General features: G+C 38.7%; 1 protein-coding gene across 1 annotated transcript in view; it reads right to left on the bottom strand.

Moving 5' to 3' along the window:
- The window catches only part of Wwox (WW domain-containing oxidoreductase), a 170,531-nt gene that overhangs the window by 53,742 nt on the left and 97,919 nt on the right, over positions 1–18,870 (bottom strand). Inside the window, exon 6 of the mRNA XM_090407946.1 lies at positions 13,637–13,725. Within this exon, the coding sequence (XP_090264072.1) occupies positions 13,637–13,725 (89 nt within the window). The remainder of the gene's footprint in view (positions 1–13,636; positions 13,726–18,870) is intronic.

Here is an 18,870-nt window from a genome sequence, read left to right as displayed (position 1 = left end):
TAGAATGTGTAGGTTATAGTATGTTTAGGAGGGACAGAGAGAATAAAATTGGGGGAGGGGTGTTATTGATGATAGCTGATGAACTGCAGCCAAGGAGAATTGAAGTATTGCAGGATAGTGAAAGGAGCTCATTTGAGGCTATTTGGTGTGAGATTGATACTGGCAGAATAAAATATACAGTTGGGTGCTGCTATAGACCAGGTGATGGAATAGATGGTGGAGATGGTATGCATAAACAAATTGATGAAATGAGTGGAAGGAGGGTAATTATTATGGGGGATTTCAACTATGGCAACATTGATTGGAAGGAGGAGAGGACACATGTGAGGAAGGAAATGGATTTTATTCAATTATTAAGGGATAACTATCTGAAACAGCATGTAATTGAAAATACTAGGGGTGTGAGAGTGCTTGACCTGGTAATAGTATCTGAGAATTTGACTGTAATGAATATGACCATGTTGCCACCTATTGGTGAGAGTGATCATAAGGTCTTGACCTGGGAGGTGGCTAAAGGTGTGAAATTTGTGATTAAGACAGGGCATATGTGGAATTACCGTGCTGGCAAGTATGACAAGCTTAGGAGATTGCTTGGATCAGTGCCATGGCATGTACAACTGCAAGGGCTGGACGTCGATAGAGCATGGGAAGTGATCAAAGAGCATTTACAAGAGGTTATGACTGATTGTATACCTAAGGTCCGAATAGTGAAACAAAGGAGGGGTTAAATGGATGAATAACACCATTAAGCTTGAGCTGCAAAAAAAGAAACAACTATGGAGGGAATTTAAAGAAAGGGGTGACCTGCAGGCACACGAACGGTATAAAGTACAGGCTAGAAGGGTAACGAGTGTGGTAAAAACAGCAAAAGCCGATTATGAAAGGAAACTAGCTATGCAAGCAAAAGAGAATCCCAAACAGTTCTTTCAATATGCTGCAAGCCAGAGAAAAACTGTACATGGCAAAATGATTTTAAGGAATGACGATGGTAAAGAGTTCACTGAACCAGTCGATATAGTGGAGTTACTGAGGGCGCACTTTGCAAAAGTATATCATCCAGGTGGTGACGTTGAAAAAATGAAGGAACCATTAGTTTATATGGGAATTGTGATGAATGAAGTGGAGGTAAATAGTCTATTACAGAACCTTAATGTGAATACATCTGTGGGATTGGATGGTATACCGGCACGGGTCTTGCGTGAAGCGGCTAATGAATTATCAGTGCCCTTGACCATGTTGTTTAATCTGAGTCTCAGGTCTGGCTTAGTCCCGAAGGCGTGGAAAGAGGGGAAAATAGTTCCACTGCATAAAGGAGGATCCAAGACTATGGTTGCAAATTACCGACGGATCAACATATCAGGAGTCGTTGTCAAGGTCTTGGAGAAAGTAGTCAAGGGAAAAATACAGGAATGGATTGATGAAAATGAGATACTGTACAGAGGACAGCATGTCTTTGTGAAGGGTAGATCAAGCCTCAGTAACTTGCTCAAGTTTTATAACAGGGTGACGGCTGAACTGGATAAGGGAAATGGGTTTACAGTGATACTGCTGGACCTGGCAAAGGCGTTTGACAGGATACCACATGGAATTCTAATCCGTAAACTACAACATATGGGAATGGATATAGGGTTGGTGAGATGGATAGCTGGGTGGTTGATGGAGAGATATCAAAGAGTAGTTTATTCAGGAGTAGAGTCCAAAAAACGGCCTGTGACTAGTGGTGTACCACAGGGTTCTGTTCTTGGACCACTGCTGTTTAATCTGTTCATTAACAATATAGGGAATGGTCTAAGTGGGACAGTTCATTTGTTCGCTGATGATGCAAAGTTGGGTAGGGCGATAGTGAATGCAGAAGATGTCAAAGTCTTGCAAGATGACTTAGATAGATTGGAGTTCTGGACTAAGGAGAATGGATGTCAATTTAATGTGACAAAATGTAAGGTTATGCATTTCGGAGTGAAAAGATTAGCAGCAGTATACCACATTGGTGGAACTGTACTCCAAGAGATTGATGAGGCCAGGGACTTGGGAGTGTTGGTGGATAGGGAGATGAAGTTTAGGGGGCACATTGCCAAAGTAGCTAAATCAGCTCATCAACTCACTTGTTGAAAAATACCTTGAAGAGCAGAGAAAAACAAGTTATTGTACCTCTGTACCGAGCCCTGATAAGACCTCATCTCGACTACTATGCCCAGATTTGGTCACCTCGGTTCCTTCTTGATGGGGAGGAGGTTGAGAGGATCCAGAGGCGAGTGACTAAGATGACAGCAGGTCTATGGAATGCACCATATGAGAACAGGTTGAAGATTTGTGGGTTGCAGAAACTAGTTGATAGGCGAAAAAGGGGAGATATGATTGAGACATTCAAATTGCTAAAAGGATTCTATAGGATTAATTCAGATGATATTTTTGAGATCAGGACTGGTGGTGGGAGAACTAGGGGACACCCATGGAAGCTGGGCAAGAGCGTGGTTAGCAGGGGTGTTAGAGCTGGGTTCTTTACTTTTAGAGTGGTAAATGAGTGGAATAAGCTGCCAGAGTCTGTTGTGGGTGCTATGACAGTGAGCGAGTTCAAGGCAAGGTATGATAGATACTGTGAGAATGTTGAACAGCTGTGTGAACATGATGTTTAGGGCCTCCCTCGATGAGTCTAAGGACTCCTGGAGTAGCCCGTGGTAATAATAATAATAATAATAATAATAATAATATCGAGCCTTGATAAGACCCCCATCTAGACTACTGTGCCCAGATATGGGTGCCAGAGTTTCTTCTTGATGGGGAGAAAGTGGAGAGGATCCAGAAATGAGTGACTAAGATGATAGCAGGTCTGTGGAATGAACCTTATGAGAACAGGTTGAAGATCTGTGGATTGCAATAATTGATTGATAGGTGGAAAAGGGGTGATATGATTGAGACATTAAAATTACTGAAGGGTTTCTATAGGATTAACCCATAAGATATTTTTGAGAATAGGACTGATGGTGGGGAGGACTAGGGGCTATACATGGAAGCTGGGCAAGAATGTGGTTAGCAGGAGTGTTAGAACTAGGTTTTTTACTTGGAGAGTGGTGAATGAGTGAAATAAGCTGCCAGAATCTGTTGTGGGTGCTAAGACCGTGAATGAGTTCAAGGCAAGGTATGATAGATACTGTGTCAATGTCGCACAGTTGTTCTTGACAAGATGTTAGGGCTTCCCTCGATGAGTCTGTCGACTCCTTGGAGTTGCCCGAGATAATAATAATAATAATTTTGAGAACTAAAAACCATTAGCTATGCCCAGGTGGAAAGATGATCATTGGCATCCTACTTTCTATGACTAAAAACAGCAAAGTTATTTACAAAGAGAAGGAAGTTATCTGTTATCAATTTTGACTGCTAATTGTCTGACACTAAAATTGATTCTTGTGCGACTCCCTTCTTTTAGAGAAACACTGGACGTGAGTGGTTCCCACTGAGACCTGGGCAATTTAGTTAGAGAGAAAATCTTTGATAAAAAGAGAAAGATTCTAAGACTAAAAGCTGTAGAGGTTTTTGAGTGTGCCAATCCTCCAAACTATGTCACATACAATTTTATGTAAAAAAAACCTGATGCTAAATGCTCATGTTTTAGGAAAGCATCTCAACAGATGTTTCTGGTTTTATTAAATGATGCTGAATGATCTTTATGAAAGCCATATGGTGTCTTGGGAAAAGAAAAAAAAAGATATTCTATCCAGAAACCATAAAAGATGATAGTTAGCCATTTATTCCAAGATATTGCACGGGCAGCTGGTCTCAGCTACTAGACAATAATTTATTGGAATTTTTTAATCTTTACATTGCTTTGGAACAGCAATAATAATTGCCCTTGCCAGGAATGAGGAAACTGAAATTCATTCTCAAAGAAAATGCTGTTGAAAAGGTATAGTAGTTGATTAATTGAAGTTGGTGACAAATGTCTGACCATCTCGTAATGAAAGTCATCTGGTCCTACAGTAGTTGGTCAACATCGAAGCATAGCCAGGAATTCAAGGGAGTAAGAAGATATTGCAAACAAATATCTGGGAAACAAAGAGATCTGGGACAAAATCTGGAAAATGTAGGGAAGAGATACTACATATCCATTTTTGATCCTAGAACAAAAAGGATAAAAAAAACTACTCACCCCAAAACAATTACTGATAATTAAAGAAGACCATGAGCCCTGGCTCTGATGGCAGATGTATCATGAGCATGTTTAGGAATATGTTGCTGGAGGAAGTGCTGAATGAATTTAAAGAGAAGTATGATAATAGGTGATGTGTGTGTGTGTGTGAGAGCAAGAATGAGAAGTCCATGATAAGTCCAAAATCCACAGAAGTAACAAATTAATAATTATAAACAGCTAAAAGTACAATGACTATATAAAATATGACAAGTAAAGGAATGATAAATATAATTTTTGCACAAAAGAGTGGTTTATTTATTTATGCTTATGGCTACATGAAAACTGGTAAGTGAAAAGTACAATCACAATTTCCAGAAACAAATGATGAAAATCTTAACATATAAAAGTTCATTACATAAAAGACACAACCTACTTTCTAAGTCTTTCCTTTTTTTTTTAAATATAAAGCAAAAGTAACTTGTCATAATTAAGCCAGGGACAATTATTGTCCTGCTGCACCAAGTATGACAAGGCTGCATGTTCTCACAACACTTCACAACATAAAAGTAGCTGGATCCGAGGTTTAACTAGAGAGCAGTTGTGTCTTGTGTGAGAAAACTTGATCCATTAGAGGAGGCCCATTTCACACTGTATCATCATCTTCTAACACGAGGAGGAGTTCTGCTGATACTATGACGAGGACTATGAGAGCAACTACGAGAATAACGTCTTCGTGGTGAGACGGAACCTTGATCTTCTGTTTCCTCCATAACCACTGTCACCATCACACCAACTACAGGTCAAGGTCCAGGCTGAAAAGCCAATTCGAGGCCTCATCCGTCACCTTGTGGATGTCCTGTAGGCACCACCGTGAAATTGGGCATTGGCCAGTCGTAGACAATATGATGAATCGTCTGAGCCACGAAAAACAATCACAATAAGGGTGATCTGACAGCCCCCATTTATGTAGAAGATAGCCACATCTGCCCTGGCTAGTTCTGATTCTGTTTATGGATGACCAAATCTTCCTAGGAAGATCAAACCAGGCTGCTGAGCACAGGGATCTTCTACCAGGAAGTCGTTTGTTGAAGATTGTTGAACCGGTATTCTCTCCATATGTCAGATATTGATGGCAGTGCAGCTGAAGAGAGTTTGTCCACGGACCAGAGAGGCTTTCTAGATTTGAGGCAAAGACTAGGTGGGTTTATGAGAGTCTGGTGTAGGGGTAGGAGTTGGTTGCTCATTGCTTTATTAAATTCCTTAATCGAGGCTTGTCTTCTCCGTATGTGTGCTGGAGCAATGTTAGATAGAACAGGCAGCCAGGATAGAGGGGTGCTTCTCACTGTCCCAGTAATTGTGCGCATGGTAGAGTTCAGCTGGGTGTCTGTAATGTTAGTGTGTGTACTTCTTTCCCAGACAGGGGCACAATATTCTGTTGCAGAGAATGCGAGGGCTAGTGCAAACAATCTTAGGACTTCTGCACCACAACCCCAGGTTATTCCAGCAAGCCTTGAAATGATGTTATTTTATTGGAGAGGTTGATGATGTGCCTTTTATAAGTTAGGCTTCTGTCCAGGCTCACTCCAAGGTATTTTGGGTGAGGCTCATGTTCTACCATTTTTCCACAGAAGGAAAGGTTGAGTTGTCGATTCGCCTCTGCATTGTACAGGTGAAATACTGAGGACACTGTTTTCGTTGGATTTGGCATCAAGTACCACTTCTTGAAGCACTCTTCCAGGGTGTTCAGGTCTGTATTCAAGGTTGATTCTAGGTTGGTAAAGGAGGTGGATTGATGTAAGATCGCTAGGTCATCGGCATACATATACTTGCTTGATCTGGTATGAGGTAGATCATACACATAGATGTTAAAAAGTATAGGGGATAACACAGAGCTCTGAGGAAGACCATTGTGAAGGAATCTGGGCCTGCCCTTTTTTCCGCCAATATGGACCTGGATCTTTCTGTTGGAGAGAATAGATTCAAAAAGTTGTAGAGTTTTTTTACACTTTATAATATTTCCTAGTTTTAGGAGGAGGCCTCTGATCCAGACAGTGTCATAAGCAGATGTTAGGCCAATGAAAGTGGCTCCAGATTTAAATTTCTTCTGGAAGCCTGCTTCAATTTGAGTTGTCAGGGTCAGGACCTGGTCACAGCAACTTCTTCCTGGCCTGAAACCAGCTTGTTCAGTCAGGAGTGCTCTTTCGATGAGTGGTGAAATTCTTTTAAGGAGAATTCTTTCAAAGAGCTTAAAGGTGGTGCAAAGCAAGGAGAGAGGTCATAGGTTTTTCACTTCATTTGGATCTTTCCCTGGTTTGGGCACGGCAATTATTTTGGCTTCCGTCCACAGCTTTGTTAATTTACCAGACATGATGATTTCTGAGAAAAGGGCAGCCAGCCTTGTTTGGTCATGTTGACCAAGATGCTTTAGGAATTCGGGGAGTATACCATCCACTCCTGCAGCTTTGCCATTCTTGGTAAGTTTTAAGGCTATTGGTACCTCTTCCTGAGATATTGGGTGCATGAGTTCAGGAAGCTAGGTTCCATCTTCAGGATTTTTCTGATGGGAGCTTGTACAGCAATTTTCCTGATAGACCTGGGATGAATCTTGGAGGTTTTCAATAAATGGTGAGCCATTTGATCAGGAGTTATCTGTGTTGTTTTGTGTGTCATTGGCTCTGCTCCACCTAATTTTCTCAAAAGTGACCAGCTTTTCCGACTAGATATGATGAAATCGAGTTCATTGATGATTGAGATCCATCTGAGCTCCTTTGCAATAGCTGGTTCTTTAGTTTCCTCATATTTGGCTAGGAGTTCCTCACTCTCTCTTCTCCAACATGGGATATATTGTTTTCTGTAGCCTCTAGGGATAGAGGCTTTTGCTGCAGATTTGAGTAGTTTAACAAATCTAGGACAGCAATTAGGAGTGGGTAGAATTACTCTAATGGTTTGCTCGATTTGTTTCTGAAATGCAGACCAGTTGAACCTGCGGAGATTCCATCTAACGATTGGTGTTTCACTGATGACTGGGATTGATGTTCCTATCTCTATTAATGTAGGACGATGTTGACTATTAGGGAATCTGTTAAAGATGGTTCTGGTTGATGGAAGAGGATGGTCTTCGGAGTCTTTAGTGACTATGCACAGATCTGGGGTGTAGGTTCTGTTCCATCTGGCTGAGTAAAGAGTGCTGTCCTGCTTGGCATCATAATTCAAATACAAATTATATGTATCCATCCAGTTTGCTAGATTATTACCATCCTGGTTGTTAGAGGAATAGCCCCACATGGTGTGATGGGAATTGAAGTTATCAACATATTATTATTATTATTATGGGTATCTCCATGGAGTCAGTAGACTCATCGCGGGAGACCCAAACTAGCAAAACAATATCTGTCATATCTCTTCTTGAATTCATTTACAGACGAAGAGCTCACAACTAAGTCAGGCAATGAATTCCACTCATTCACCACCCTCCAGGCAAAAAACCTTGTTCTGACACCTTTGTTAACCACACTCTTCTTTAATTTCCAGAGATGACCTCTTGTTCTTCCATCACTATCACACAGTTGAAACATTTCCCCTGCATCAATCCTATAAAAACCCTTTAGTAATTTGAATGTTTCTATCATATCCCCTCTTCTTCGCCTATCAACCAATCTCTGCAATCCACAAGCTCTCAATCTATCAATGTAGGGAGCATTTTTTATATCACTCACCAACTCGGTCACTCTTCTCTGAACCCTCTCCACAGCCTCCTCATCTCCAAGGAATCCAGGTGACCAGACCTGAGCACAGTAATCCAAATGTGGAAGTATCAATGCTTTATAAAGGGGAATAATAACCTCTTTATCTCTGGATGTCAGTGTGTTCCTCAACAACCAAGTAATCCTATGTGCAATCTTGGACACCTTAGAAATGTGTCCTCTGAACTTCATCTCCCTATCTACCAATACCCCTAAGTCCCTAGCCTCATCAATCTCTTGGAGTACCTTTCCATCGATGTAGTACACAGCTGGTAATCTTTTAATCCCAAAATGCATGACTTTACACTTTTCCACATTGAACTGACATCCATTTTCTTTTGCCCATTTTACCAGCTTATTTAAATCCTCCTGCAAACTTTCAACATCAGCTTGATTTTTTATTGCACTACACAACTTTGCATCATCAGCAAACAACTGAATATCTCCCTTTAAGCCATTTCCTATATCATTTATGCACAAATTAAACAACAATGGCCCAAGCACAGATAGCAGAGTGAAGATAGCAGAGTGAAGAGGAGGTCTGTCCATCTGATCAGCCCAGGATTGCGATGGAGGTTTGTAGACATTATAGATGGTGATATTTTGAACTTTAATACCTATGGAGTATTCTGTATCAGGAACACTTTGGGTTATATCCTTGAGACCAGGCTGGATATAGGTTGCTAGGCCATGCTTGAGGTGGCAGTTATAAGACGCGAGAATGAGTCCTGGGATCTTTAGTCTACTGAGGGCGGTGTCAGGCACATGGGTTTCCTGGAGAGTCAAGACATCAATTGCTTTATCTTTGGCTATTTTTCCGATGACTTCGGCTTTGGATTTAGATATCCCTTCTATGTTCAGAGAACATATCTTGAGGTAGTGTTGATTAGGGGACTGTAAGATATTTTTCAAAGCTTGCCCTCCACCTAAACAAGCAACGTGATGCTTGTTTTTCCCAGGCGACGATAGAGCCGGCATGGAATTTTTATGTTTTGTATTCATCATAATTGTAAGTAGTCCAGGAGGCTTGGAAACCTTTGGATGCCTTGTTTGAGACATTAGCTTCGTGTTGCCTGTGATTCATCTCTGGGGCTTCTTTTTTCATCAAAAGAGTGGTAGATGAGTAGAATGCACTATCAGAGAGGGTGTTGAGTGTCTAGATAGCAAACATTAGGGAAAAAATTTTATTTAATATTTGTAGAATTTTTGGCTAGGTTTCCTAGCTATTTTCAGTACAGCTGAAAAAGAGATACACATAATAAGAACAACACTTAAATTGCAAGCATGTGACAATATATGCTATCAACTGCAGGAAGATAGCGCCATTTACAACTTCTTCTTCTTATGGTGCCATCTTCTATTGAAGGTCAGCAACCATCTTGGTGAACAAACTATGTTCTTGAATTGATCTGAGCAATTGTGATCTTGCACAGATCTCTCTTTCTTGTCCACATCTTGATGGTGTCAAACCAAGATATTCTTTTTCTTCCTCTAGCTCCTTTGCCATCAATTCTTCCTACCAAAATGATTTGTAAATCCATGAGAAACGACATATTTACCATTTCTCATGGATTTTAAGACATCTTCGCTGGTTATTTTTTTTTATGTATATGATATCTTTAACATTTATCTATATAGCCACATCTCAAAGGCTTCAATTTTCTTGATGGTTTCTGCCTTCAATGTCCATGTCTCAACTCCATAGAGCAAAATGGACTAGACGTCACATTTTAGCATTTGGTATCTGACTTCTATGTTTAGATCTTTATTGCAGAATAATGTTCTCATTTTCATGAAAGATGGCTGTGCAACTTTGATCCTTGTCTTTATATCTATTTCAGGATTCCACTTTTCATTAAGCCAGCAACCAAGATATTTATACCTTGACAAATCGATAGTTTTCATGAGTGTCAGTTTCATTGATGAGGTTGGATGTTTGCTGATGACCATGTATTTCACCTTGTTGATGTTTATATTTATTCCCATTATTTAGCTTTCTATGTTTTACTCTGTCAATGAGTTTTTGGAGATCTGTAATGTTATCTGTAATTAGCATGGTATCATCTGCATATTGTAGGTTGTTAACTATCTTTCCATTTGTTGTGATTCCCTCTGAACACTCTTCCAATGCCTTTTTAAAGATTACCTCTGAGTACATGAACAGAGGTAATCTTTAAAAAGGCATTGGAAGAATGTCCAGAGGGAATCACAATAAATGGAAAAATTGTTAACAGCCCATAATAATTGAATGGTAGCTGATTGATTCCAATATAGATTTCTTATTAGTCTTATGGCTTTTTGACTAGCCCTATTTGTCAAAGGACTTCTAATAAGTTAGTGTGTCTGACCTTATTGAAAGTTTTTTTCAAAATCTGAAGCCTTTTTCAAAAGCCTATGAAACGCATAAAGAGAGTTTTCTGTTTTTCTATTCATTTTTGTATCAATATTTGGGTACAGAAAAGGGTCTCTCTAGTACCAAAACCATGTGGAAAGCCAAACTGCGTTTCACTCAGAGTTTCTTCACATTTTCTATAGATGCGATTCTGAATTACTTTCAAAAATATATTTGATGCTTAGCTTATTAGACTAATAAGCCAGAAGTCGTTACAAGATTTCGCTTTGGGTTTCTTTGGGATAGTGATAAATGTAGATTTGAGCCAATCTGGTGGAAATTCATCACTTTTATATATTTTATTGAACATTTTTTCAAGAAATTGGATGTTACCTAGTTCTATTAATTTTAAAAATTCTGTCTGCACACCATCTGGTCTACTGGCTTTTCCTGTTTTACCTGATCTTATAGCATTCTCTATTTCACATTTCAGAATTGCTGGCCCTTGAATATTATCTTTTATATTTATAGCCTTCTGTCTAGCATCATTGAAGAGTCCTGTTATATATTTTATCCAAATCTGTGCTTTATTCTCTTCTACTAGAACTATTTTTTCATTTTTTCATCTCGGTTTACAGTGATTCTACTGGACCTTGCAAAGGCCTTTGACAAAATACCACATGGAATTCTAATCAGTAAACTGCAGCACATGGGAATGGATATAGGGTTGGTGAGATGGATAGGAGGGTGGTTGATGGAGAGATATCAGAGAGTGGTTTATTCAGGAGTCGAGTCCAAAAGACGGCCTGTGACTAGTGGTGTGCCACAGGGTTCTGTTCTTGGACCATCATCATCAAATTTCTGACATGTACCCTCAAGAACTGTACAGGATATGATAGTACTACATGAAAAATTTACATCATTACTAACTTCCTATCTACAATTTTCCTCAAAATCAGTCTGTTACTTGTCAAGACTCCAACATTATCAGATCTTATATTTCTATCATCTAAGGCACTTTGTACCGTATCAATCCACCTATATCTTGGTCTTCCTCTGGGTCGTTTTCCTGCCAACCTGGCAGAGAACACTTGTTTTGATAATCTTTCCTTGCCCATTCTGTTTAAGTGACCAAACCACCTGAGATTAGCTCTGTTAATGCATTCCTGGATGCTGACAATGTCAAGTTCTTGCCTAACATCCTCATTTTTAATATGATATTGCCATTGATGCCATCTGTTTACGCCTCTAATCTTTCTCAGGACTCATATCTGTGGTCTCTAGTCTATGCTCAAGTGTTTTACTTCTGACCCAGCTCTCAGATCCATAAGTTAAAACTGGTTTGAACACTGTCTTGGATACAGTTAATTTAGAGTTCCGACTAATTTCTCTCTTATTCCATATGAATTTATTCAGTTGACTTCCTACCATACCAGCTTTGTTGATTCTGTTGTCTATTTCCATATTTAATTTACCATCTTCACTAAAAATCATGCCTAAGTAGCTGAAATGTTTTACTTGTTCCACAGGTTCCCCGTTCACAACACAGTTGACATTTAGGACCACTACTTTTCAATTTGTTCATTAATGATATAGGAAAGGATCTGAGAGGAAGTGTTCATTTGTTTGCTGATGATGCAAAGTTGGGTAGAGCAATAGTGAGTGCACAGGATGTCAAAATTTTTCAAGATGATTTGGATAGTTTGGAGGACTGGGCTAAGGAGAATGGATGTCAATTTAATGTGGCAAAGTGTAAGGTTATGCATTTTGGGGTGAAAAGATTAGCAGCAGTATATCATACTGGTGGAACCGTACTCGAGGAGATTGACGAGGCCAGGAATTTGGGAGTGTTGGTGGATAGGGAGTTGAAGTTTAGGGGGCACATCGCAAAAGTGGCTAAATCAGCTCATCAAATCACTTGGTTGCTGAAAAACACTTTAACAAGCAGAGACAAACAGGTTATTGTTCCTCTGTATCAAGCCTTGATAAGACCCTATCTAGACTACTGTGCCCAGATTTGGGCACCAGAGTTTCTTTTTGATGGGGAGGAGGTGGAGAGGATCCAGAGACGAGTGACCAAGATGATAGCAGGTCTATGGAATGAACCTTATGAGAACAGGTTGAAGATTTGTGGGTTGCAGAAATTGGTTGATAGACGGAAAAGGGATGATATGATTGAGACATTGAAATTACTGAAGAATTTCTATAAGATTAATTCAGAAGATATTTTTGAGAATAGGATTGGTGGTGGGTGGACTAGGGGCCATACATGGAAGCTGGGCAAGAGTGTGGTTAGCAAGGGTGTTAGAGCTAGGTTTTTTACTTGGAGAGTGGTGAATGAGTGGAATAAGCTGCCAGAGTCTGTTGTGGGTGCCATGACTGTGAATGAGTTCAAGGTGAGGTATGATAGATACTGTGTGAATGTCGAATAGTTGTTCTTGACATGATGTTAGGGCCTCCCTCGATGAGTCTAAGGACTCCTTGGTATTGTTCTTGTTATGTTACATGATAAACAATAATAATAATTTTTGTCTCTGAGAGACACTACTTGCTTTTTTTCTGAATTTTCTGGAAATTTCATTGATTTTCTTATACAGATTAAAATAGTCATGTTTCTTCTGAAGCAATCTGCACATAAATTTTTCGTCTAATTTTTCTTTGCTCCTTTTATTTTCTTCTTGATGTTATGTTATGTTTCTGTATATTTGGCTAGGTCTTTGTTTTTGTACATTCTTCATGTATCAATAAGAGAAAGAATCTCATTTGTCATCCATTCCTGTTGTTTTACGTTATTCATAATTTAACATATTTTACATCTGCAACTATCAGATGTCAATGAAATAAATTTCCATAATTATAATTCTATGAAACACAGGAATGCAGAGTGTTACTTATAATGACTTCCCAAAATTGGGAAAGCTTAAGATAATCATAAATTTAAATTTATTTCTTTGAATTCTAATAGTAAATGGACTATCCTCCTGCAGTTGATAGCATGTACTGTCACATGCTTGCAATTTAATTGTTCTTGTTATGTTTATTTATTTTCAACTGTATTGAAACTGGGTAGGAAACCCAGGCAAAAATTGTAGGAATATTAAATAATTTTTTTCTAATGTGTCATTCTGTTACTCATAATTTTATCATTATGCCAGCTGTTTGCATCTCGATATTTAAATCTATAACACAGCTATTATATCTCTCAAGTAGCATAGTTACTTTAGATGCTTCCTTAAAAAGTATTTTTAACACTGAGCAGTAACAAATTAGAAAAGCAGTGAATAACTGGAGTGAATTTTAATCAAACTTATAAAACCATACATAAAAAATGTAGAGCTAGTGATTTGTATGAAAAATAGTACATGATAATTTTGCTGGCAATGGCAAAAGCCTAAAACAAATTATGAATAACCATTTCTAAGTGCTTACTCTTACCTATGCTTCATCTTGAAGTTATTTACAAATTCTTCTATACTTTTTAGTCTTGCTAAGTCAAGATGTATGGTAGAAAGATTAGCATTTGGCTGAAATAAAAATAATCAATTTCAGTGGTGAATTTTCAGAGATGTCCTCAATTAGGGGCTTGGCTTATAATGGTGGTGTATAACATCTACAAGATAAGCTACTCTCAGGCATTATCTCAATCATACTTCTTTATCATTCATCCTATTGTCCAAATTCTGCAGATTTCTTGAACTGCTATAATCATTAATGATTTTAGCAGCTCAAGAAAGAACTAGTTCATGTGAAGGATAGTGTGCTCAATTTTTGTTCCATAAACATATTTCTTGTGCAAGAACTCATGCATTTCACCTCTTTTTTTCTTTAAAAAAAAAAAAACTATTTTCATAACAACTGCCACTGGTTTTCTCCTATTAACATCAAAGATCCTGGTGAGCAGATACATGTAGCTGATTCTTAGCAAGGCTTAAAGGAAGTTTGGAAGTTGTATCTTTTAATTCTTACTATTTTTTTTACTCACAGGTTCCCAGATGCACTGAGTGATAAATTCAGGGTGGAGCAGGGAGGGGGAAGAGTATCTTTAATTTGGCAGAAGGGAGGTACCACTAATTAACCCCTTAACGTACCAATTAAAAATTAGAAAGCGGTCGTTTTTCTGCCAATTTTTTCATCATTTGAAAAATAATGATGAATTTGTGCAAATGCAAACGAAATAGCCGATACACGCCGTTGGCAACTTTTCTCGGCTGAAAGGAAATAGGCACAAGATTGTCTAGCGTCTATATTCAGTTGTATTTATATGTGAAACCAAAATTCAAAATCAATTCTGGTGCAATAAACAAAAGACATGTCACAGACGTCTTTTTATATTAAGGGGTTAAGAAAGTGTCATGAAAATGGGCTGATTTTATTGTAAGGGTAGTGAGATCTAAACAGATAGTTCTAGTTTTATTAAATAATGTTTTAATAACAAGAGTCCAGTTGGATTGGAGCAGTGTGAAAGACAATGAAGTACTATCAGTGTGGATAAGTTTATTGTAGACAAACAAGGATCTTATTGGACTTGTGAGCAGAGTCAAGGAAGGACAAACATTTGTTGATTTTTCTAGGTTATGGTAAAATTGATGGTGGAATATTGGTTGTTAAGCTACACTAAAAATGTTTCCATTATATCTGTGCCATGCAGCCAAATGAAACCTCCCATTAATGTTAACCTTTTTTTTTTGCCAAGTGGTTAAGTTACTGCTCTCCAGCCAACAAGCTGTGGGTTCATCTATGCAAACAAGTGCAGGCATAGATGTTTGTGACTGTCATCAAGTGGTAGATGAATTTCATTGTAATATTATGTAGACAAATTATGGATATTTAAGGCAGATGGAAAGAGGGTAGTTGTGAAGTATAATCTGAATGAGGACTTGAGTAGTGGTAACATATTGGTAACTGAAGGTATTAGTAGCAAGAATGGCACAAGATGGATGAGTGCTCATCTGATAGCAATGAGAGACAGTGTAAAAGAGCAGTGAAAAACTGGTAAAAAAGTATTAAAAAAGTGAATCAGTAACTGATGAAATAATAATCGATGGGTAAGAATGACGAAAGAGATATGAACGTAGCAGAAGGTGAAAAACAGAGTGCAATTAATAGTAAGATGGCAAGTGGCATTGACAGCAAACAAGCATGTATGACTGGCAATAATGAAAGAGTGAATGAGAGTGAAAAAATGACAAGATTTGAAAGCTGAGTTGGTTAAGATGAGGCAAGAGATGAAAGAGATGCAGAGTGAAATGAAGAGAATTGTACAAATGTGTGTGGAAGAGTGAAGAAGATTAAAACAAAAGACTCGTGAGTGACGTTGTATGGGGATTCGATTATTAAAGATGTGATAAACAAGAAGATGCACAAGGTTTTTTTTGCTGGAGGTAAAATGAATAGAGTGATTGAGGCATTGGATATGAGGAGTACGTGAGCAAAATAGTTGGTAGTGGTAATAAGGACAAATGAAATGATGGGAACAAGAAAAACATAAGATTGAATATCAGGAGGTTGTTGAGAAGGATAAAAGATAATAGTATGATAGGAACGGTAGTGTGTTACCCAGGTATGACAGTGATGAAATGAGGCAGAGAGCAAAGATTGTAAATGATATATTAGTGAACATGTACAAGGAGAAAGAGGGGTGGAATTTTGAGGGACAAACCACTCTATGAGACTGATAGACTCCATTTGAATGGTTTTGGTGTGAGTCATTTGGAGAGACTGCTGCTGTATGGTAGAAATATGAGTGCAGACAGAGAATAAATCTGAGCAAGTAAGAAGCAATGTAAAAGAGCAGGAGAGTAAGGAAAGAGAGATTGAAGTGGTGCTTACAAATGAAGAAGTGAGTAGCATGAGTGTAGAGAATGAGAAAACAAGTGTGCAAGACAAACAGGGAAATGGGGGAGACTCAGGGTGGACAGGGGAACACAGTGTGACAAAGGTTGTGCTCCAAGAGGATGTGAATATGTGTATAGACAAAATGAAAGGGGTGACCTGGGAAGTAGGAAATGAGATGGATTTGAAGAAAGCTTTGGGATGAGTAAGGAGAAAAAGAAATGGCTCCAGAAAAGTATGGAGAAGTCACATCTAATAAGTGGTATCAGTGAAACTAGTTACAGATCCTGGAATAAACATTATTTATTATTATTATTTGTCACCTCCAGGGAGTCCAAAGACTCATCGAGGGAGGGCATCCACTCTACAACTCTGCTTCCACCACTCACAATCCACCAACTAACTGCAACTACACCAACAACATCTACTGCCGATCACCACCACTAGTATTTCCACAGACAATCACAAACATTCATGCCCATGTCTGAATTCGAACCTGCAGTCTCTTGACTGGAGAGCGGACATGCTAACCACTCAGCCAGCCAGGCTGGCAATAAGCTGTTATGTTTGTATACAAATGCTAGAAATATCAGAAACAATGAAATGATTGCATTGATTCAGTTTGTTCAACCAAAATTGTTGGAATAAGTGAGACATGGTTGGATGAGGACAACATCCTGACAGGAATACAGATGGAAGGGTATGATGTACTTCGTGAAGATAGAAAGGATAAAAAGGGAGGTGGGGTGCTATTGATGATAGAAAAAGAATTATGTCTGCAAGGTAGAAATCAAAGTGGAAATAGAAGTAGTTTTGAGGCAGTATGGTGTGAGATAGAGATGAATAGAATGAAATACTTTGATATATGTTGCTATAAAGCTTGTAATGTGGAAGATAGTGACCAGAAAATGTATAAATTAGCCAAGCAAATGGAAAAAGGGCATTATGGGTGATTTTAATTATGGCTGTATAAACTGGGATGATAAGATAGCAATTTGAAATAAAGAAAATGAGTTTCTCAAGTTTTTGAGAGACAACTACCTCAGGCAGTACATAATAGAGAGTAGATGACGATAGAGGGTCTTGGATTTGATCATCTCATCAAAAATGTTATTATAAATGAGGTATCAAATCATCCACCACTTGGTGAGAGTGACCATGAAGTGACTGCCTGAGGGGTTGCCAGCATTGTGAGGAAAAGGTATATGCGGAATTACAATGCTGGAGATTATTAGAAGTTCAGGAGACTGATCGGAGGTATAGCAGGGAATGAGGAGATGGGTGGAAAGGAGATCAATGCTGCTTGGGTGATATTCAAGAGCTATCTGGTAGAAAAAAATGTCTAAATGTATTCCAAGGGTCAAAAAAGTTAAATAAGGTAGGTGTGAAATGGATGACGAGTTTCTGTAGCTCAGTTGGTATAGACAAAGTCCTTTGGTCAGAAAGACCTGGGTTCAATTCCTATCATTACTATTCCTATCAGTCCCCAAGTATCACAGGGCAAATTAGCCCTGTGATACTTGGATACTTGTCCTCAAGGGATACTGGATACTTGTCCTCAGGGGATGCAGCAGAGGAGTGATGAGCTGGCTACATTAATTCATCATAAACTCCCTCATTACAGGACTCAATCCATCCTAAGGGATGGATGAATGAAGAGATTAAACATGCGATACAGAGGAAAAAGGCGTTTTGGAGGCAACAGAAGATGAGTGGTAATAACCAATTCCAAGAGAATTACAAAGAACAGGCAAGGAGGGTGACTCAGTCTGTAAGGGTAGCAAAAGTGAAATATGAGCAACAGCTAGCTAATGAAGCAAAAAAAAAATCCTAAGAAGTTCTTTCAATATGTAGCCAGCAAAAGAAAGAATGATTATGGAAGAAAGACATTGATTGGAGAAAATGGTATAACTGTTGCAGAGAATATAGTTGAGATATTTAATGAGCAGTTCATAAGGTATTTCAATCCTTGTGAATGTGATATCATGGAGAGCTTGAGAACAGTGGATGATGAGGAGGAGAGACTGACTGTAAGTGAGCAAGAGGTATATGGGGACTTCAACAAACTTGATGTTAATAAGGCTGTGGAACTTGACACATATTTTGAATGACTATGCCAGGGAGTTGACTATGCCAGGGAGCTGCTTTGACATATGTGTTTAACATGAGTCTTGCATTGAATCAAAGGAGTGGAAGGAAGGCAAGATTGTGCCACTTCATAAGGTAGTGGACAGAACACAAGCATCAAATTATAGGTCTATCTGCATATCAGTTGTTGTGGTTAAAGTGTTGGAGAGGCTGGTGAGAATCAGGATCCAGAATTGGGTTGACAACAGTGGAATTACCTTTGATATATAGTATGAATTGGCTAAAGGGAGGTCATGCTTTAGTAATCTACCTACTTATTACAATAAGGTGATAGCTTCATTGGACAAAGGAGATGGATACACAGTAATATATATTTAGATTTTGCAAAGTCTTTTTGATAGATTACTGCATGATAATTGATAGTCAAACTAGTGCAGATGGGGGGGGGATAGATATTAGACTAGTGCATTGGATTGGAGATTGGCTATCTGATAGGTATCAGCAAGTTGAGTATTGGGGAGCAATATCCTAGAAGAGGAAAGTTACTAATAGTGTGCCTCAGGAGCCTGTTTTAGGTCATTGCTGTTTAATCTGTATGTTAATGATATTGGGGAAGATTTGGATGGGAATATTCAGTTGTTTGCAAATGATACAAAGTTGGGATGAACTATGAAGAGTAGCGCAGATGTTCTGGCCTTACAAGAAGACTTGAATAGATTGAGTAAATGGGCATGGGAGTGGGTATGCCA

The sequence above is a fragment of the Typopeltis vanoorti genome, chromosome 18, assembly GCF_054136105.1.
Source record: "Typopeltis vanoorti isolate ZY-2024b chromosome 18, IOZ_Tvanoo_1.0, whole genome shotgun sequence".
Classification (NCBI taxonomy): domain Eukaryota; kingdom Metazoa; phylum Arthropoda; class Arachnida; order Uropygi; family Thelyphonidae; genus Typopeltis; species Typopeltis vanoorti.
Note: the sequence above shows the minus strand (reverse complement) of the source record. Positions and strands in the feature narration are given on the sequence as shown.